This window comes from Oncorhynchus clarkii, unplaced genomic scaffold (assembly GCF_045791955.1).
Source record: "Oncorhynchus clarkii lewisi isolate Uvic-CL-2024 unplaced genomic scaffold, UVic_Ocla_1.0 unplaced_contig_4922_pilon_pilon, whole genome shotgun sequence".
NCBI lineage: Eukaryota > Metazoa > Chordata > Actinopteri > Salmoniformes > Salmonidae > Oncorhynchus > Oncorhynchus clarkii.
Genome location: NW_027258138.1, coordinates 70,118 through 93,367, shown reverse-complemented (window position 1 = coordinate 93,367; position 23,250 = coordinate 70,118). Strand labels below are relative to the sequence as shown.

The 23,250-nt window shown below is 43.1% G+C and overlaps 1 protein-coding gene across 1 annotated transcript; it reads right to left on the bottom strand.

The window, feature by feature from the left end:
• Positions 1-178: 178 nt before the first annotated feature.
• LOC139395782 (NACHT, LRR and PYD domains-containing protein 3-like) lies at positions 179-9,211 on the bottom strand. Its single transcript, XM_071143144.1, has 7 exons — positions 7,559-9,211; positions 7,206-7,379; positions 6,953-7,126; positions 6,604-6,777; positions 4,094-4,267; positions 865-911; positions 179-726 (listed from the first exon to the last, which is right to left on the bottom strand). The coding sequence occupies exons 1-7, from the start codon at positions 9,172-9,174 to the stop codon at positions 314-316; spliced, it is 2,772 nt and encodes a 923-aa protein (XP_070999245.1). The 5' UTR covers positions 9,175-9,211; the 3' UTR covers positions 179-313.
• Positions 9,212-23,250: the final 14,039 nt, after the last annotated feature.

Sequence of the window (23,250 nt, the reverse complement as noted above, 5' to 3'; positions counted from 1 at the left end):
TACTAATCTAACTGTCTGTAGGTCCAACAGAACACATTACAACACGCCACTACTACTAATCTAACTGTCTGTAGGTCCAACAGAACACATTAAAACACACCACTACTACTAATCTAACTGTAGGAATGATTCCAGAGGAAAACACATGATGAAACATTGCTATTTGACTCACCTCTGAATGTGTTGGTCATCTATCTGACGCAGGGTCACTGAGGTCACTGAGGAGGAGGAAACGCCAAACCCAGGATAGAGGGGTTCAGTGAATGTGGTGTGTTCTGTGTAAAGGTGTGTCAGTGTACCAGAGGAGGACACACTATAGAAGGACAAAGTACCAGCTGACCAGATACACTCCAACTCTGTTAGAAACAGGGCCAGGGATGGATCTGCAACAGACTCCAGGATGGTAAAAGCAATAACCACTATGAGAGCAGAATAAACACCAGGACTTCTTATTGCCTCCAATGTCACTGTCAACCCCCCTTCCCTTCCTCTTCATTCCTCTGTACACCACACCAATGACTGCCCCGGTACCATCCATCTCCACCTCCCAGTAATGACGACACCCAGATAAGCCTTCTCTGCAGAGAACCTGATAAAGACAATCAAATCTGTCTGGATGGTCTTCATAATGCTGGTCCTCCACCACCCGTGTCACCTTCCTGTTCCCCTCAGACAGTATCAGGTGTGGGTGTGCTGTATTTGGGTCCAGGGTGAGATGACAGGCATCTGTAGACAAAATGAGAGCTTAATCAAACCACATCTTCATATAAAATATTGTGTTTTGTAGTTACAGAACAAGTATTGATTAGTTAATATGTTACTATAGTGCTGAATATGCAGTTAATTAGGATTGAAGAGACTTACATTTCCTCAGCCCTGATTTCAGCCTGCACTCTCCACCATGATCCACACTGTAGGAGAAACAGGTTATTGACTGACAAAGACCTAATAAAGCAGTCAACATTTAAACCATATTGTTGTGTTCTGGTGCACTATCCCAGTTCATTACTATCCTACCTACTGCATACAGAACGGAGTACAGTTCATTACTAGAGACATACAGGTATTCTATCCTACCTACTGCATACAGAACGGAGTACAATTCATTACTAGAGACATACAGGTATTCTATCCTACCTACTGCATACAGAACAGAGTACAATTCATTACTAGAGACATACAGATATTCTATCCTACCTACTGCGTACAGTACGGAGTACAATTCATTACTAGAGACATACAGGTATTCTATCCTACCTACTGCGTACAGAACGGAGTACAATTCATTACTAGAGACATACAGGTATTCTATCCTACCTACTGCGTACAGAACGGAGTACAATTCCAACAGGATATCAGAGATGCAGAAGAAGAGTATTCATGTGGTGATGATGTATGCTGTGTTGGAGTGCTCTGCCTGCTGGGTAGACTTCCTCTTAATTCTACCATCATGTCACTGAACCTACTACACTACAGTTGTGGCCAAAAGTTTTGAGAATGACACAAATATTAATTTTCACAAAGTCTGCTGCCTAAGTTTGTATGATGGCAATTTGCATATACTCCAGAATGTTATGAAGAGTGATCAGATGAATTACAATTAATTGCAAAGCCCCTCTTTGCCATGCAAGTGAACTGAATCCCGAAAAAACATTTCCACTGCATTTCAGCGCTGCCACAAAAGGACCAGCTGACATCATGTCAGTGATTCTCTCATTAACACAGGTGTGAGTGTTGACGAGGACAAGGCTGGAGATCACTCTGTCATGCTGATTGAGTTCAAATGACAGACTGGAAGCTTCAAAAGTAGGTTGGAATCACAGTTCTTCCTCTGTCAACCATGGTTACCTGCAAGGAAACACGTGCCGTCATCATTGCTTTGCACAAAAAGGGCTTCACAGGCAAGGATATTGCTGCCAGTAAGATTGCACCTAAATCAACCATTTATCGGATCATCAAGAACTTCAAGGAGAGCAGTTCAATTGTTGTGAAGAAGGCTTCAGGGCGCCCAAGAAAGTTCAGCAAGCGCCTGGACACCCCCCTATCCACATCGATGGAACAGTAGTGGAGAGGGTAGCAAGTTTTAAGTTCCTCGGCATACACATCACAGACAAACTGAATTGGTCCACTCACACAGACAGCATCGTGAAGAAGGCGCAGCAGCGCCTCTTCAACCTCAGGAGGCTGAAGAAATTCGGCTTGTCACCAAAAGCACTCACAAACTTCTACAGATGCACAATCGAGAGCATCCTGGCGGGCTGTATCACCGCCTGGTATGGCAACTGCACCGCCCTCAACCGTAAGGCTCTCCAGAGGGTAGTGAGGTCTGCACAACGCATCACCGGGGGCAAACTACCTGCCCTCCAGGACACCTACACCACCCGATGTCACAGGAAGGCCATAAAGATCATCAAGGACATCAACCACCCGAGCCACTGCCTGTTCACCCCGCTATCATCCAGAAGGCGAGGTCAGTACAGGTGCATCAAAGCTGGGACCGAGAGACTGAAAAACAGCTTCTATCTCAAGGCCATCAGACTGTTAAACAGCCACCACTAACACTGAGTGGCTGCTGCCAACACACTGACACTGACTCAACTCCAGCCACTTTAATAATGGGAATTGATGGGAAATGATGTAAATATATCACTAGCCACTTTAAACAATGCTACCTTATATAAATGTTACTTACCCTACATTATTCATCTCATACGCATACGTATATACTGTAATACATGTATCACTAGCCACTTTATACTATACTATGCCACTTTGTTTACATACTCATCTCATTTGTACATACTGTACCCGATACCATCTACTGTATCTTGCCTATGCTGCTCTGTACCATCACTCATTCATATATCCTTATGTACATATTCTTTATCCCCTTACACTGTGTACAAGACAGTAGTTTGGAATTGTTAGTTAGATTACTTGTTATTACTGCATTGTCGGAACTAGAAGCACAAGCATTTCGCTACACTCGCATTAACATCTGCTAACCATGTGTATGTGACAAATAAAATTTGATTTGATTTGATTTGATTTAAAGTTGATTCAGCTGCGGGATCGGGGCACCACCAGTACAGAGCTTGCTCAGATAGGGCAGCAGGCAGGTGTGAATGCATCTGCACGCACAGTGAGGCAAAGACTTTTGGAGGATGGCCTGGTGTCAATAAGGGCAGCAAAGAAGCCACTTCTCTCCAGGAAAAACATCAGGGACAGACTGATATTCTGCAAAAGGTAAAGGGATTGGACTGCTGAGGACTGGGGTAAAGTCATTTTCTCTGATGAATCCCCTTTCCGATTGTTTGGGGCATCCGGAAAAAAGCTTGTCCGGAGAAGACAAGGTGAGTGCTACCATCAGTCCTGTGTTATGCCAACAGTAAAGCATCCTGAGACCATTCATGTGTGGGGTTGCTTCTCAGCCAAGGGAGTGGGCTCACTCACAATTTTGTCTAAGAACACAGCCATGAATAAAGAATGGTACCAGTACATTCTCTGAGAGAAATTTCTCCCAACCATCCAGGAACAGTTTGGTGACAAACAATGCCTTTTCCAGCCTGATGGAGCACCTTGCCATAAGGCAAAAGTGATAACTAAGTGGCTCGGGGAACAAAACATTGATATTTTGGGTCCATGGCCAGGAAACTCCCCAGAACTTAATCCCATTGAGAACTTGTGGTCAATCCTCAAGAGGCGGGTAGACAAACAAAAACCCACAAATTCTGACAAACTCCAAGCATTGATTATGCAAGAATGGGTTACCATCAGTCAGGATGTGACCCAGAAGTGAATTGACAGCATGCCAGGGTGGATTGCAGAGGTCTTGAAAAAGAAGGGTCAATACTGCAAATATTGACTCTTTGCATCAACTTCATGTAATTGTCAATAAAAGCCTTTGACACCTATGAAATGCTTGTAATTATACTTCAGTATTCCATAGTAACATCTGACAAAAATATCTAAAGACACTGAGGCAGCAGACTTTGTGAAAATGTATATTTGTGTCATTCTCAAATCTTTTGGCCACGACTGTACATATGACACAACCGCTGCTCACACTATTAGGACATCTATTCTGACTTACTTCAGCTTCATCAGTTTATATGTGGGATCCACCAGAGCAGCTGAAAGCAGTTCCCCTGCAGAGTCTCCTGGGTGATTGTAGCTCAGGTCCAGCTCTTTCAGGTGGGAGGGGTTTGACCTCAGAGCTGAAGACAGAGCAGCACAGCCCTCCTCTGTGACCAGACAGCCAGACAGCCTGCAGAGAGATACACAACATATTTATTTTGATACTGTCGCAAAGCTAACTAAAAAGCAGCATTCCCAAGAGAGGATGGCTTTCACTTCAGCAGTGATAAATTCATGAACTTCTTTGAGGAAAAGATCATGATCATTAGAAATCAAAATACGGACTCCTCTTTAAATCTGCGTATTCCTCCAAAGCTCTGCACAACTCTGCCAGGAGGTAGGATCAAGAGAGACACTCAAGTGTTTTAGTACTATATCTCTTGACACAATTATGAAAATAGTCTTGGCCTCTAAACCTTCAAGCTCCATACTGGACCCTATTCCAACTAAACTACTGAAAGAGCTGCTTCCTGTACTTGGCCCTCCTATGTTGAACATAATAAACGGCTCTCTATCGACCGGATGTGTACTAAACTCACTAAAAGTGAATAAAGCCTCTCTTGAAAAAGCCAAACCTTGACCCAGAAAATATAAACTATCGGCCGATATCGAATCTCCCATTCCTCTCAAAAATGTTAGAAAAAGCTGTTGCGCCGCAATTCACTGCCTTCCTGAAGACAAACGATGTATACGAAATACTTCAGTCTGGTTTTAAACCCCATCATAGCACTGAGACGGCACTTGTGAAGGCGGTAAATTACCTTTTTAATAATGGCGTCAGACCGAGGCTCTGCATCTGTCCTTGTGCTCCTAGACCTTAGTGCTGTTTTTGATACCATCGATCACCACATTATTTTGGAGAGATTGGAAACCCAAATTGGTCTATACGGACAAGTTCTGGCCTGGTTTAGATGTTATCTGTCGGAAAGTTATCAGTTTGTCTCTGTGGATGGTTTGTCCTCTGACAAATCAACTGTAAATTTCAGTGTTCCTCAAGGTTCCGTTTTAGGACCACTATTGTTTTCACTATATATTTTACCTCTTGGGGATGTAATTCGAAAACAAAATGTTAACTTTCACTGCTATGCGGATGACACACAGCTGTACATTTTGATGAAACATGGTGAAGCCCCAAAATTGCCCTCCCTGGAAGCCTGTGTTTCAGACAAAGGAAGTGGCTACTTCTAAACTTTTAAACTCAGACAAAACAGAGATGCTTGTTCTAGGTCCCAGGAAACAAAGAGATCTTCTGTTAAATCTGACAATTAATCTTGATGGTTGTACAGTCGTCTCAAATAAAACTGTGAAGGACCTTGGCGTTACTCTGGACCCTGATCTCTCTTTTGACGAACATATCAAGACTGTTTCAAGGACAGCTTTTTTCCATCTAAATAACATTGCAAAAATGAGACATTTTTGGTCCAAAAATGATGCAGAAAAATGTATTCATGCTTTTGTCAATTCTAGGTTAGACTACTGCTTTGCTCTACTTTCCGGCTACCCGGATAAAGCACTAAATCAACTTTAGTTAGTGCTAAATACGGCTGCTAGTATTCTGACTAGAACCCAAAAATGTGATCATATTACTCCAGTGCTAGCCTCCCTACACTGGCTTCCTGTTAAGGCAAGGGCTGATTTCAAGGTTTTACTGCTAACCTACAAAGCATTACATGGGCTTGCTCCTACGTATCTTTCCGATTTGGTCCTGCCGTACATACCTACACGTACGCTACGGTCACAAGACGCATGCCTCCTAATTGTCCTTAGAATTTCTAAGCAAACAGCTGGAGGCAGGGTTTTCTCCTATAGAGCTCAATTTTTATGGAATCGTCTGCCTACCCATGTGTGAGACGCAGACTCGGTCTCAACCTTTAAGTCTTTATTGAAGACTCATCTCTTCAGTGGGTCATATGATTGAGTGTAGTCTGGCCCAGGAGTGTGAAGGTGAACGGAAAGGCACTGGAGCAACGAACCGCCCTTGCTGTCTCTGTCTGGCCGGTTCCCCTCTCTCCACTGGGATTCTCTGCCTCTAACCCTATTACAGGGTCTGAGTCACTGGCTTACTGGTGCTCTTCAATGCAGTCCCTAGGAGGGGTGTGTCACTTGAGTGGGTTGAGTCACTGACGTGGTCTTCCTGTCTGGGTTGACGCCCCCCCTTGGGTTGTGCCGTGGCGGAGATCTTTGTGGGCTATACTCAACCTTGTCTCAGGATGGTACGTTGGTGGTTGAAGATATCCCTCTAGTTGTGTGGGGGCTGTGCTTTGGCAAAGTGGGTGGGGTAATATCCTGCCTGTTTGTCCCTGTCCGGGGGTATCATCGGATGGGACTACAGTGTCTCCTGTTTTACCAAGCTCAGTACCGACCTGACTGAAACAGTGTGTGTAGTTTACAGCCTGGATCCTCCAGTCCAGCAGACAGCAGTGTAACTCACCTCAGTACCAACCTGACTGAAACAGCTGTACTTACCCCAGTGTGTGTAGTTTACAGTCTGGATCCTCCAGTCCAGCAGACAGCAGTGTAACTCCTGAGTCCTGCAGGTCATTGTCTCTCAGCTCCAGTTGTTTCAGTTGTGAGTTGGGTGAACTCAGGACTGAGGCCAGATCTGAACAGCAACCCTCTGTCAGACCACACTGACCTAGACTAGAGGGGAGTAGAGGACAAACTTGAACGCTTGCAACACACACACACACACCCATACACACGCACGCACACACACACACCTCAGTGTGTGTAGTTTACAGTCTGGATCCTCCAGTCCAGCAGACAGCAGTGTAACTCAGCTCAGTACCGACCTGACTGAAACACCTGTACTTACCCCAGTGTGTCTAGTTTACAGTCTGGATCCTCCAGTTCAGCAGACAGCAATGTAACTCCTGAGTTCTGCAGGTCATTGTCTCTCAGCTGCAGCTGTTTCAGTTGTGAGTTGGGTGAACTCAGGACTGAGGCCAGATCTGAACAGCAACCCTCTGTCAGACCACACTGACCTAGACTAGAGGGCAGAAGAACACATGATTAACACATGTTTAAAACATCCACATAATAACTCATACTGAAGATATTTAACTCACACTAGTGTCTGTATGTTGCAGAGTGGACTGGTTAGTCCAACACAGAGCAGCTCCACTCCTCTGTCTCCCAGGTCATTGTAGCTGAGGTCCAGTTCTATCAGGGGGGAGTTTGGTGTCTGCAGAGCTGAGGCCAGAGTCTCACAGGATTCATATGTGAGTTTACAGCCAGCTAGTCTGAAGAGAGGATATAGTCTGTTAGATATACAAATCCTTCATTATAATGATACTGTATACATCAACTCAATAACATAACTCACAGTGCTCCAGTCTGGAGAGAGGATATAGTCTATTAGATATACAAATCCTTCATTATAATGATACTGTATACACATCAACTCAATAACAGAACTCACAGTGCTCTCTTGCAGGTTTTCACTATCGGCAGCAACCTCTGATAACCTTTCTCTGATGTGTTGTATGTCTTGAGGTCAAACTCCTCCAGCACCTCCTCTGACATCAGTAACAGGTAGGCCAGGGCTGAACATTGGTCAGGTTTTAGTCTTGTTTCTGAAAGAGTTCCTGATCGCAGGGAGGTCTGCATGTCTTCAACTAGAGAGTTGGAACCAAGTTCATTCAGACAGTGGAACAAGTTGATGATCCTTTCTGGTGAGGATTCCTCCTCGATGATGTCTGAAAGGTACCTGACTGTTCTCTCAACTGTTTTCTTATTGCTCCGTGTGGTACTTCCTGTCTGTGTCAGAAGGCCTCGTAACAGATTCTGATTGGACTCCAGTGAGAGACCCAGAAGGAAGCGGAGGAACAGGTCCAGGTGTCCATTCTCACTCTTCAAGGCCTGGTCCACTGCTCTCCTGTGTAAGTCAGACAACTGGATTGACTCCTTCTCTTCATCATCACTAGTGGTGGGAAAAACATTTTCCTTCTTGTCCAGACATGATTCTAAAGCATGCACTGCTGCTAGAAACTCCTGAATGCTCAGATGCACAAAGCTGTAGACCTTCTCTTGGTACAGCCCAGATTCTTTTTTAAAGATCTCTGTACACAATGCTGAGTACTCTGATGCCTCTGTGACGTCAAGACCACACACTCTCAGGTCCTCCTCGTAGAAGATCAGGTTGCCCTTCTGCAGCTGTTGGAAAGCCAGCTTTGCCAGTTTCAGGATCATCTCTTTGTCTGACTGAGACAGTTCCTTTGGGCTTGTCTCTGTGGCTTTGTTGTACTTCCTGTTCTTCACAATGATTTGGATGAGCATGAAGTGTGAGTACATCTGGGTCAGAGTTTTGGGGACTTCATCCTTCTCTGTCTCTTTCAGCATCATCTCAAGGACTGTGGCTGATATCCAACAGAAGACTGGTATGTGGCACATGATGTGTAGGCTCCTTGATGTCTTCATGTATTTGATGATTTCATTGGCCAGATTCTGATCTGTGATTTTCTTCCTGAAGTACACCTCCTTCTGTGGATCATTGAACCCTCGTACCTCTGTCACTTGGTCAACACACTCAGGAGGGATCTGATTGGCTGCTGCGGGTCGTGTGGTTATCCAGAGGAGAGCAGAGGGAAGCAGATTCCCCTTGATGAGGTTTGTCAGTAGCACGTCCACTGAGGTTGGCATCGTGACATCACAGCACTTCTCATCATTTGTTAAGTCTAGAGGAAGCCGACACTCATCCAGACCATCAAAAATGAAAACAGTTTTGGTTTCACCATCTTCAATGCTGTCAATCTCTTTCAGCTCTGGGAAGTAGTGGGAAAGAAGTTGCATCAGACTGTATTGGTCCTTTTTCAGGTTCAGATCACGGAAAGGAAGAGGAAACATGAAATGAACGTCCTGATTTGCTTTTCCCTCTGCCCAGTCAAGGATGACCTTCTGCACAGAGACTGTTTTTCCAATGCCAGCGATTCCTTTGGTCAGCACAGTTCTGATTGGTTTGTCTTGTCCAGGTAACGGCTTGAAGATGTCGTTGCATTTGATTGGTGTCTCTTGTGTGGGTTGTTTCTTGGATGCCATCTCTATCTGTCTAACCTCATGTTCATTATTGAGCCCTCCACTTCCATCCTCTGTGATGTAGAGTTCTGTGTAGATGTCATTGAACAGATTTTGGTTTCCATGGTGTCCAATTCCTTCAGATATGTGTTGATACTTGTGTTGCAGTTTAGCCTTAATGTCTTGTTGGACTGTCAGAAGAGTTGCACCTGTAGGAAAACAATGAGAGTTGGGACTCATAAGTTAATGTGTTTGTTTTATAAGGGCCTTTGTACCATTCTTTGTGATATTGTATGAAACAGTCTTACTTCTTCTGTCCAGAAGGTTGTGTGTGATCTTTAATGCATCCTCACTGTCCAAACTCTCCACTTCCTTATTGTCATCTGGTAATGGTTCCTGGCTGAAAGCAGGTGGCTGATCACTCTTCATTGATAGCAGGATGGTTGTAGGTGACTCTGATCTGGGCTTCTGGACACTGAACAAAACAGGGAGACAGATCATCTCATCAATACCTCATCTACATCCTTTTAACAACTGTATAGTGGAACTTCTAGAAGTCCTGATGCTTCTTTTAAAGCTACAGTCTGGAATTGGTAAATCCATTTCTGGCCTTTTTAATGAATGATATAGACCTACATTTTACTGTGGGACAAAAAAGTATTTAGTCAGCCACCAATTGTGCAAGTTCTCCCACTTAAAAAGACGAGAGAGGTCTGTAATTTTCATCATAGGTACACTTCAACTATGACAGACAAAATGAGAAACAAAATCCAGAAAATCACATTGTAGGATTTTTTATGAATTTATTTGCAAATTATGGTGGAAAATAAGTATTTGGTAAATAACAAAATGTTATCTCAATACTTTGTTCTATACCCTTTGTTGGCAATGACAGAGGTCAAAAATTTTCTGTAAGTCTTCACAAGGTTTTCACACACTGTTGCTGGTATTTTGGCCCATTCCTCCATGCAGATCTCCTCTAGAGCAGTGATGTTTTGTGGCTGTTGCTGGGCAACATGTGGTTGAGATCTGGAGACTGGCTAGGCCACTCCAGGACCTTGAAATGCTTCTTACGAAGCCACACTTTTTTTTGCCCGGGCGGTGTGTTTGGGATCATTGTCATGCTGAAAGACCCAGCCACGTTTCATCTTCAATGCCCTTGCTGATGGAAGGAGGTTTTCACTCAAAATCTCACGATACATGGCCCCATTCATTCTTTCCTTTACACGGATCAGTCGTCCTGGTCCCTTTGCAGAAAAACAGCCCCAAAGCATGATGTTTCCACCCCCATGCTTCACAGTAGGTATGGTGTTCTTTGGATGCAACTCAGCATTCTTTGTCCTCCAAACACGACGAGTTGAGTTTTTACCAAAAATTTATATTTTGGATCATCCTAATGCTCTCTAGCAAACTTCAGACGGGCCTGGACATGTACTGGCTTAAGCAGGGGTACAAGCCTGGCACTGCAGGATTTGAGTCCCTGGCGGCGTAGTGTGTTACTGATGGTAGGCTTTGTTACTTTGGTCCCAGCTCTCTGCAGGTCATTCACTAGGTCCCCCCGTGTGGTTCTGGGATTTTTGCTCACCGTTCTTGTAATCATTTTGACCCCACGGGGTGAGATCTTGCGTGGAGCCCCAGATCGAGGGAGATTATCAGTGGTCTTGTATGTCTTCCATTTCCTAATAATTGCTCCCACAGTTGATTTCTTCAAACCAAGCTGCTTACCTATTGCAGATTCAGTCTTCCCAGCCTGGTGCAGGTCTACAATTTTGTTTCTTGTGTCCTTTGACAGCTCTTTGGTCTTGGCCATAGTGGAGTTTGGAGTGTGACTGTTTGAGGTTGTGGACAGGTGTCTTTTATACTGATAACAAGTTCAAACAGGTGCCGTTAATACAGGTAACGAGTGGAGGACAGAGGAGCCTCTCAGGTCTGTGAGAGCCTGAAATCTTGCTTGTTTGTAGGTGACCAAATACTTATTTTCCACGATAATTTGCAAATAAATTCATTAAAAATCCTACAATGTGATTTTCTGGATTTTTTTTCTCATTTTGTCTTTCATAGTTGAAGTGTACCTATGATGAAAATGACAGGCCTCTCTCATCTTTTTAAGTGGGAGAACTTGCACAATTGGTGGCTGACTAAATACTTTTTTGCCCCACTGTAAGTAATTTGGGAACACTTTCATTAGTTTGATATAAGAGAACTGTATATTTTGAAAATTCATTTCTTACCTCTTAGAACTTGTGTCTTGAGTCATTTTAGAGGCAGTGGTCCCCTCCTCTGTCTCCCCAGAGAGACTCATTTTAGAGGCAGTGGTCTCCTCTCTCTCCCCAGAGAGACTCATTTTAGAGGCAGTGGTCTCCTCCTCTCTCTCCCCAGAGAGGCTCATTTCAGAGGCAGTTGTCCCCTCCTCTCTCCCCCCAGAGAGACTCATTTTAGATGTAAGTCACAGCTCACTCAGCTACAATAAGCAATAACAGAACAGTCAATATTTCTGAACATTGAAAAACAATTAACAATTACCACACTTTTACTGTCTGTGGTCAGAGTTCAGACACTTCTTGCTGCATTTAAACATACACAGCCCAAAATTATTAATTTGATTTGGATCCCCACTAGCTGACTCCATAACAACAGCTAGTCCACCTGGTTGGATCCCCTGACCCCATAACAACAGCTAGTCTACCTGATTGGATCCTAATTAGCTGACTCCATAACAACAGCTAGTCTACCTGGTTGGATCCCCTGACTCCATAACAACAGCTAGTCTATCTGGTTGGATCCCCTGACTCCATAACAACAGCTAGTCTACCTGGTTGGATCCCCTGACTCCATAACAACAGCTAGTCTACCTGGTTGGATCCCCTGACTCCATAACAACAGCTAGTCTACCTGGATGGATCCCCTGACTCCATAACAACAGCTAGTCTACCTGGTTGGATCCCCTGACCCCATAACAACAGCTAGTCTACCTGGTTGGATCCCTTGACTCCATAACAACAGCTAGTCTACCTGGTTGGATCCCCTGACCCCATAACAACAGCTAGTCTACCTGGTTGGATCCCCTGACCCCATAACAACAGCTAGTCTACCTGATTGGATCCCCTGACTCCATAACAACAGCTAGTCTACCTGGTTGGATCCCCTGACTCCATAACAACAGCTAGTCTACCTGGTTGGATCCTCTGACTCCATAACAACAGCTAGTCTACCTGGTTGGATCCCCTGACTCCATAACAACAGCTAGTCTACCTGGTTAGATCCCCTGACTCCATAACAACAGCTAGTCTACCTGGTTGGATCCCCTGACTCCATAACAACAGCTAGTCTACCTGGTTGGATCCCCTAACTCCATAACAACAGATAGTCTACCTGGTTGGATCCCCTGACTCCATAACAACAACCAGTCTACCTGGTTGGATCCCCTGACTCCATAACAACAGCTAGTCTACCTGGTTGGATCCCCTGACTCCATAACAACAGCTAGTCTACCTGGATGGATCTCCTGACTCCATAACAACAGCTAGTCTACCTGGTTGGATCCCCTGACTCCATAACAACAGCTAGTCTACCTGGTTGGATCCCCTGACTCCATAACAACAGCTAGTCTACCTGGATGGATCTCCTGACTCCATAACAACAGCTAGTCTACCTGGTTGGATCCCCTGACCCCATAACAATGGCTAGTCTACCTGGTTGGATCCCCTGACTCCATAACAACAGCTAGTCTACCTGGTTGGATCCCCTGACTCCATAACAACAGCTAGTCTACTCCATAACAGGTAGTCTACTCCCCTGATTCCATAACAACAGCTAGTCTACCTGGTTGGATCCCCTGACTCCATAACAACAGCTAGTCCACCTGGTTGGATCACCTGAATCCATAACAACAGCTAGTCTACCTTGTTGGATCCCCTGACTCCATAACAACAGCTAGTCTACCTGGTTGGATCCTCTGACTCCATAACAACAGCTAGTTTACCTGGTTGGATCCCCTAACTCCATAACAACAGATAGTCTACCTGGTTGGATCCCCTGACCCCATAACAACAACCAGTCTACCTGGTTGGATCCCCTGACTCCATAACAACAGCTAGTCTACCTGGTTGGATCCCCTGACTCCATAACAACAGCTAGTCTACCTGGATGGATCTCCTGACTCCATAACAACAGCTAGTCTACCTGGTTGGATCCCCTGACTCCATAACAACAGCTAGTCTACCTGGTTGGATCCCCTGACTCCATAACAACAGCTAGTCTACCTGGATGGATCTCCTGACTCCATAACAACAGCTAGTCTACCTGGTTGGATCCCCTGACCCCATAACAACGGCTAGTCTACCTGGTTGGATCCCCTGACTCCATAACAACAGCTAGTCTACCTGGTTGGATCCCCTGACTCCATAACAACAGCTAGTCTACCTGGTTGGATCCCCTGACTCCATAACAACAGCTAGTCTACCTGTTTGGATCCCCTGACTCCATAACAACAGCTAGTCTACCTGGTTGGATCCCCTGACTCCATAACAACAGCTAGTCTACTTCATAACAGCTAGTCTACTCCCCTGATTCCATAACAACAGCTAGTCTACCTGGATGGATCCCCTGACTCCATAACAACAGCTAGTCTACCTGGTTGGATCCCCTGACTTCATAACAACAGCTAGTCTACCCTGGGGTACACACAACTTAAAAAACGTTACAGTTTAGATTGACAGACGGTAGTCGACATTATAACATTCACCAAGTAGACGTTACAGTTTAGATTGACAGACGGTAGTCGACATTATAACATTCACCAAGTAGACGTTACAGTTTAGATTGACAGACGGTAGTCGACATTATACCATTCACCAAATAGACGTTACAGTTTAGATTGACAGACGGTAGTCGACATTATAACATTCACCAAGTAGACGTTACAGTTTAGATTGACAGACGGTAGTCGACATTATAACATTCACCAAGTAGACGTTACAGTTTAGATTGACAGACGGTAGTCGACATTATAACATTCACCAAGTCAACGTTACAGTTTAGATTGACAGACGGTAGTAGACATTATAACATTCACCAAGTCAACGTTACAGTTTAGATTGACAGACGGTAGTCGACATTATAACATTCACCAAGTCAACGTTACAGTTTAGATTGACAGACGGTAGTCGACATTATAACATTCACCAAGTCAACGTAACAGTTTAGATTGACAGACGGTAGTCGACATTATAACATCCACCAAGTAGACGTTACAGTTTAGATTGACAGACGGTAGTCGACATTATAACATTCACCAAGTCGACGTTACAGTTTAGATTGACAGACGGTAGTAGACATTATAACATTCACCAAGTCAACGTTACAGTTTAGATTGACAGACGGTAGTCGACATTATAACATTCACCAAGTAGACGTTACAGTTTAGATTGACAGACGGTAGTAGACATTATAACATTCACCAAGTAGACGTTACAGTTTAGATTGACAGACGGTAGTAGACGTTATAACATTCACCAAGTCAACGTTACAGTTTAGATTGACAGACGGTCGTCGACATTATAACATTCACCAAGTAGACGTTACAGTTTAGATTGACAGACGGTAGTCGACATTATAACATTCACCAAGTAGACGTTACAGTTTAGATTGACAGACGGTAGTAGACGTTACAGACCGGTAACATAACAGGTATTTATTCTATACCAACCAAAGCCCGGCTCCCCCCCCCCCCCCCCCCCAAAGACCAATACGTTTGTTCTTAAATACATAAAATATTGTATCTTTCATCTCTCTGTGCTTCATAATTGTCCTTCAATTCACAAGAGGCGTAATGTATCGCACAGGAGAAAGCATTCGAGCGAGCGAAACAGCTCCCCTCTGTCTCTCTACATGTAGACCATGTATCTGATGCTGTCTGGACAGTGAAACAGCACACCCTCTGTCTCAGTATGTGTAGACCATGCATCTGATGCTGTCTGGACAGTGAAAACAGCACCCCCTCTGTCTCAGTATGTGTAGAACATGTATCTGATGCTGTCTGGACAGTGAAACAGCACCCCCTCTGTCTCAGTATGTGTAGACCATGTATCTGATGCTGTCAGGACAGTGAAACAGCACCTCTCTGTCTCAGTATGTGTAGACCATGTATCTGATGCTGTCTGGACAGTGAAACAGCACCCCCTCTGTCTCAGTATGTGTAGACCATGTATCTGATGCTGTCTGGACAGTGAAACAGCACCCCCTCTGTCTCAGTATGTGTAGACCATGTATCTGATGCTGCCTGGACAGTGAAACAGCACCTCTCTGTCTCAGTATGTGTAGACCATGTATCTGATGCTGTCTGGACAGTGAAACAGCGCCCCCTATGTCTCAGTATGTGTAGACCATGTATCTGATGCTGTCTGGACAGTGAAACAGCGCCCCCTCTGTCTCTCTACATGTAGACCATGTTTCTGATGCTGTGTGGTCAAAAAGAGTATTACATTGTTGTCCGTAGCATTGAAGGCAAAGGGATGCCAGCGAGCATCTGGCCCTTGATTAAAAAAGTATAAGAAATTAGCCAATCAGCGTTGAGCTACACTGTGCGAGCTCAACTGTGAATGGTCCTGGCGCACAAACAATTGACAGAAACAACTTGAATTGTTGCATCTTGTTGTGTTGTTGTCTTCTGGTGACTAGCTAGTTAAAATTGTCCCTTTCCTAAATTAGCCACGGATGGAGATGGGGATTTGAACTTGTGGTTTTACTCAATTCTCCATGCTGGCTAATGAATATAACGGCGGTTCTGATCCAACCATTGATTCTTACGTTGGTGTGCACCTGGCCCGAGAGGATGGAAGTTCAACATGTAGATAGATGTAGAAGGCTAATGTCAACTAGCTAACGTTGACCATGAATGGAGGTCAGGTTAGCGAGCAATCATTTTAGACATGTAGCCTAGGACAACGAAAAATAAAAGCAGGTACTGTATGACAGAGTGATACACCGTTTTGTCAACATGAACGAGAGGAGGATGGCATTGGCGTTTCTCAACAAGTAGGATGAGTCAACATGTTTTTTCTACATGTACGAACGCGCGCGCGCGCGCGCGCGCACACACACACACACACACACACATAAACCAGGACCATGAACTGTTCTTCGTAATGTGCGGTAACTCTGTGGTTCTAAATCAATAATTGTTTAGTCGTCCGAATATGTCGAAAACATGAACTTGCTTGACCCTGCTGTAGGTCATGTAACAGTCTGTTAAATACAATGTGTTGTGTGGATTTAACCAGACAGATGTTGCTTTCCGGTTTTGTGATAAAACAAAAGTGTGGTTGAATTTATTCTGCCAATGTGTCTTCTTATTGTTTCGGCCTTTAGGCCTATAGCCTATCTCTCGGTCAAAAGACGTGAATTAACAGTGATTTTACCCACTCACCGCTACTGGCATGCCCTCATAATTGGCGTGAATGCAATTCGGACACCTGAACTACAGGCTTCTGTCGGTCCGAACCTGCCAAATTGATGTATGCGCTTCAGAATGTTATAGGGCAATTTGTATCATGTTAAATGTCATTCACTATCGAGAACCACCTTCAGTAATACCCACATACATTTATAACTGTCACTTGAGTGTTCGTTTCCTTCTAATTGTATCCTCCATTGTTGCATCATTCCATTCCGTTCACCTTTCTGTCCTCTGTCACGTCAGTTGTTCCTGAGGGTCGTTAACATCGTTATCGTTATGGAACTCAGACCCGACGTAGCGGGTTAAACCTGTCGCCTGGTGCTCGGTTCACGACGACTGGACCGTTGTTATACAGTTCCATGATTAGTGAGAATTAGGGGCAGATGTATAGGACCCTCCCTATTCAACCCCTATTGTACACTTTTTTTTACACCTTCCAATGTTTCATGGATTGAACTTGAAAATGACAACTTTCAGGATGAATCAAACCGCTGTAATTGTTTTATTCATCAATATATTTCCCGTGTAAAGGTTCTCCAGACCAGTTTTTTTTAATGATTCATACATACTTCCCTAACCCTAAAATGTACCTAAATAATCTACAAAATCGGAGTATTTTTAAATCTACCAGTTGGTGCTGAAACGAAGACGAAGATGCATAGATGCCATTGTTTCATTGATCCCTATATTCTGTACCCGTTCTCTCCATGTACTCTGGTCTGTCTACAAAAAAAATCGAATTAAAGGTACACCGTATTTAGAGACATGGTTTAACTGAAATTAATGAAAACTTCACCAAAAAATCTGTTGGCAAGCAAGTGGGTTTTCAATGCAAGGGAACCACGCCTGCAAAGCCCATTATGCAACTTAACAAGGTAAGTCTGAATACAAACTAATGAGAAGTGCGCAGGAAAAGCGTGCATAAGAAAGGCGTCAATTCATAAATTGGAATAGTGCTCTTAGTGAATACATCCACGCGCTGCTTGAGTTCACATGTGGTGAGATCAGTTTATCTCGCCCGTTGCACCGGGGTGTGTATTCAGAAGAAAGGTGTGGCGACAACGACTAAACCAGTGGTTAACATTCTGCAACGGTGCACCGGCCAAGTTATATCGAGCGCACAGCAGTGAGCAAAACGGACCACCACTTTCCTGATCGGTGTCGCCAGAAAGCATTTTCAACGTTGATTTAGCCCAACATTCAAATAGTTTCTATGCCCATTGTTGCACGTCACTTTTACTTGACTGACTTGACGAAACAGAGTGTTTTCTTTAGTGACAGATTTACGTAATTCCGATGCACTTCTTCTAACGCAGTTTCGTCATGCGGATAATAATCACGATAATGCGCTGTCAGACGCTTTTACCAATAATACTCTACCTCATATCCCTGTAGCCAATGACATCACTTTGGATCATATTGATTAGGCTAATAAATATGAATCAACACCAATGTAAATAAAACTAAACTTATCATTCTTGAAAGTTGAAATCAGTATTGCATTAACTTTACAGTTCTTCAGGTGTCTTTCCCTTAAATGATCTGTCTCTCTATGAAAGCCTAACTTCTCCACAACACTTTTCTACATTAAATTATAAAAGAACGTAACAAACCTCAGATGTTTTGTCTTCTACCCGTAAGGTCCATGTCTTCCTGTGTTGAGACATGAGGTGGAGGGAGAGGGGAGGAGGGAGAGAGGGGGGAGGTGGAGGGAGAGGGGAGGAGGGTGAAGGGGGGAGGGTGACGAGAAGTATCAGGGATATACTGTATAGTGCCCTATGTGGCTCTGGTCTAAAGTAGTGCACTATATAGGGAATATGGTGTTATTTGAGGGTACCTACTCTATATACTGTAGTAACATAGGGCCTTATAGCTTATTGACATAGGATCTGTCTCTCTCACTAACACACACACACACACACATACACACATACACACCCCACCTTAACAGACTGACTACACTACATGTACAACACCTCACCTTAACAGACTGACTACACTACATGTACAATACCTCACCTTAACAGACTGACTACACTACATGTACAACACCACACTGTAACAGACTGACTACACTACATTTACAACACCTCACCTTAACAGACTGACTACACTACATTTACAACACCACACTGTAACAGACTGACTACACTACATTTACAACACCTCACCTTAACAGACTGACTACACTAGATGTATTACAGTAAAGATATGCTGTGGTATATATGTAGAACATATTACAGTAAAGATATGCTGTGGTATATATGTAGAACATATTACAGTAATGATATGCTGTGGTATATATGTAGAACATATTACAGTAAAGATATGCTGTGGTATATATGTAGAACATATTACAGTAATGATATTCTGTGGTATATATTTAGAATATATTACAGTAATGATATGCTGTGGTATATATGTAGAACATATTACAGTAATGATATTCTGTGGTATATATTTAGAACATATTACAGTAAAGATATGCTGTGGTATATATGTAGAACATATTACAGTAAAGATATGCTGTGGTATATATGTAGAACATATTACAGTAATGATATGCTGTGGTATATATGTAGAACATATTACAGTAATGATATTCTGTGGTATATATTTAGAATATATTACAGTAATGATATGCTGTGGTATATATACAGGGCATTTCGAAAAGTGTTCAGACACCTTGACTTTTTTCACATCTTGTTACGTTACAGTCTGTACAGAAGTCACTGTACAGTGTTGATCTGTTAGAGGTTCATGAGACGGGCTGAATATCAACACAACCATTCTCAGAGCCAGTTTCCCCAAAGACATTCGCAGTGCCCGACTAGTCCGGACTTGAACTCGATCGAACATCTCTGGAGAGATCTGAAAATAGCTGTGTAGCAACACTCCCCGTCCAACCTGACAGAACTTGAGAGGATCTGCAGAGAAGAATGAGAGAAACTACACAAATACAGGTGTGCCAAGCTTGTAGCGTCGTACCCAAGAAGACTCGAGGCTGTAATCACTGCCAAAGGTGCTTCAACAAAGTACTGAGTAAAGGGTCTGAATACTTATGCAAATGTGATATTTCCGGGTAGTTATTTTTAAATAAATTTGCCAAAATGTCTAAAAACCCATTTTTGCTTTGTCATTATGGGGTATTGTGATGTCATTATGGGGTATTGTGATGCCATTATGGGGTATTGTGATGTCATTATGGGGTAGTGTTTGTAGGATGATGAGGGAAAAAATAGTTTAAGAATAAGGCTGAAACGTTACAAAATGTGGAAAAAGTCAAGGTGCTGTATCTACATGAAGACCAACAGGTCCCTGTAGAATTATTCCTAGCTTGGCAGTCATCCAATGGTGTCTGGACAGAGATCTACACACACAGGGAGAGAGAGAGAGAGAGAGAGAGAGAGAGAGAGAGAGAGAGAGAGAGAGAGAGAGAGAGAGAGAGAGAGAGAGAGAGAGAGAGAGAGAGAGAGAGAGAGAGAGAGAGAGAGAGAGAGAGAGAGAGAGACAGAGAGAGAGAGAGAGAGAGAGAGAGAGAGAGAGAGAGAGAGGTACACATACACACACACACACACACACACACAGGAGCAATCACATGTACAGAAACACAGAGAGCGAAAGAGAGAGAGACACACAGACACTCATAGATTAAAACACTACAGGATAATAAACACAATATTTCACTTTTACTAAAAACTTTTCACGAAGGTCTATATTTTCATAGTGACTATGTACATGGTTGGGGGTCACTTCCATTTTAATTCCAGTCAGGTCAGAAAGTCAACCAGATTCCAAATCCAAATCGTCCTCATTGAAAAGCATTGAGGAGAATTAGAATTAGAATTAGAATTAGAATTAGAATTAGAATTAGAATTTCAGTCTATTTCCTGAATTGAGTGGAATTTAAATGGAATTGACCGTAACCCTGACTATGTATTGGTTTACCAACCTTTCTCAATATATTTTTCACTGATGAATTCTCACACCCAGGGGCAATTCTCACGCCCAATCACATGTTAGTGGTCGCATACACATTTTTAGCAGATGTTATTGTGGGTGTAGTGTAATGCTTGTGTTCATAGGTTTTAGTCCTTATTAAAACTAGTTTTTCAACCACTCCACAAATTTCTTAACTATACCTTTGGTAAGACGGTTAGGACATCTACTTTGTGCATGACACAAGTCATTTTTCCAACAATTGTTTACAGACAGATTATTCCACTTATAATTCACTGTATCACAATTCCAGTGGGTCAGAAGTTTACATACACTAAGTTGACTGTGCCTTTAAACCGCTTGGAAAATTTAAGAAAATTATGTCATGGCTTTAGAAGCTTTTGATAGGCTAATTGACATAATTTGAGTCAATTGGAGGTGTACCTGTGGATGTATTTTAAGGCCTACCTTCAAACTCAGTGCCTCTTTGTGGGAAAATCAAAAGAAATCAGTCAAAAATTGTAAACTTCCACAAGTGTGGTTCATCCTTGGGAGCAATTTCCAAACGCCTGAAAGTACCACGTTCATCTGTACAAACAATAGTACGCAAGTGTAAACACCACGGGACAACGCAGCCGTCATACCACTCAGGAAGGAGATGTGTTCTGTCTCCTAGAGACTAATGTACTTTGCTGCGAAAAGTGCAAATCAATCCCAGAACAACAGCACAGGACCTTGTGAAGATGATGGAGGAAACAGGTACAAAAGTATCTATATCCACAGTAAAACTAGTCCTATATTGACATAACCTGAAAGGCCACTCAGCAAGGAAGAAGTCACTGCTCCAAAACCGCTATAAAAAAGCCAGACTATGGTTTGCAGCTGCACATGGGGACAAAGATCGTACTTTTTAGAGAAATGTCCTCTGGTCTGATGAAACAAAAATAGAACTGTTTGGCCATAATGACCATCATTATGTTTGGAGGAAAAGGGGGAGGCTTGCAGGTCGAAGAACACCATCCCAACTGTGAAGCACGGGGGTGGCAGCATCATGTTGTGGGGGTGCTTTGCTGCAGGAGGGACTGGTGCACTTCACAAAATAGATGGCATCATGAGGAAAATAAATTAGGTGGATATATTGAAGCAACATCTCAAGGCATCAGTCAGGAAGTTAAAGCTTGGTCGCAAATGGGTCAATGATCCCAAGCATACTTCCAAAGTTGTGTCAAAATGGCTTAAGGACAACAAAGTCAAGGTATTGGTGTGGCCATCACAAAGCCCTGACCTCAATCCTATAGAAAATGTGTGGGCAGAACTGAAAAAACGTTTGCAAGCATGGAGGCCTACAAACCTGAATCAGTTACACCAGCTCTGTCAGGAGGAATGGGCCAAAATTCAACCAATTTATTGTGGGAAGCTTGTGGAAGGCTACCTGAAACGTTTGACCCAAGTTAAACATTTTAAAGGCAATGCTACCAAATAATAATTGAGTGTATGTAAATGTCAGACCCACTGGGAATGTGATGAAAGAAATAAAAGCTGAAATAAATCATTCTCTCTGGTATTATTCTGACATTTCACATTCTTAAAATAAAGTGGTGATCTTAACTGACCTAAAACAGGGAATTTTTACTAGGATTAAATGTCAGGAATTGTGAAAAACTGAGTTTAAATGTACTTGGCTAAGGTTTACGTAAACTTCCGACTTCAACTGTAGTAACTAAAGAGCACACACAGACAACATGCACACGACAGGGTTGCTTTCGCTCATCAGCGCTAGGTCCCTTACGATGAGCAGAAATTATACTTGATAACTGAAGATTAAAACTATCCTTAAAATATGTTTGGTAGTTTGTAGATTTATAAAAAATATTTTTTTTAGCTGTTTATCTCTGGGTTGACACTGAGTTGGCTTTGAATTTTGAAGATTTATTCCATGTTTCTACATGCCAGTCCCATCGGAGCCAATAGCATCGCAGCTCTCACCCTCCCATTCCCTCCCAACGGAGCCAATAGCATCGCAGCTGTCACCCTCCCATTCCCTCCCAACGGAGCCAATAGCATCGCAGCTCTCACCCTCCCATTCCCTCCCAACGGAGCCAATAGCATCGCAGCTCTCACCCTCCAATTACCTCCCAACGGAGCCAATAGCATCGCAGCTCTCACCCCTCCCATTCCCTCCCAACGGCGCCAATAGCATCGCAGCTCTCACCCCTCCCATTCCCTCCACAAGACCAGAGCTGTTTCTCCTGAATAATGACAGTAAGAGGATTGTTCCACGAAATGTGTGTCTTTTGATTCTCTCTGATATTTAATGCATAAATGACGCACTAATTCAAAAGGCACCTATTTTGTGGAATGACCAAACATTTACTATCAACTTGAAACTTGTGTTTAAAGTTAAACACTGAATCCATTAGAATATAGAATATTATTAAAACGTCGAACTATATGTATTATTATTATTATTATGTCAATTATTATTATCGCAATCTTTTATTGCAAGTAAAATGTAAAGAAAAAAAATTGCAATCACAATCTGGTCCGTCAGGATCCTCTTGCGTGTGACAACCCCATATTTCCACAGTGTCAACAAAATGTTCTCCTTTCAGAATTTCAGAAGTGTGTCTTAATTAACTATATTGGTGGAGATATTGGAGAAGGTGGAAACGTGTTGGGAGATCAGAGCCCCAAGACTCGTTGAG

Bases quoted from the DNA above. Each gene is read 5' to 3' on its own strand.
- LOC139395782 (XM_071143144.1), bottom strand. From the start codon at position 9,174: ATGGCATCCAAGAAACAACCCACACAAGAGACACCAATCAAATGCAAC. The intron at 7,380-7,558 runs GTGAGTTCTGTT...TCCTCTCTTCAG, and splicing joins AAAACCTGCAAGAGAGCACT to ACTAGCTGGCTGTAAACTCA. The intron at 912-4,093 runs GTAAGTCAGAAT...TTTCTCCTACAG, and splicing joins TATAAACTGATGAAGCTGAA to TGTGGATCATGGTGGAGAGT.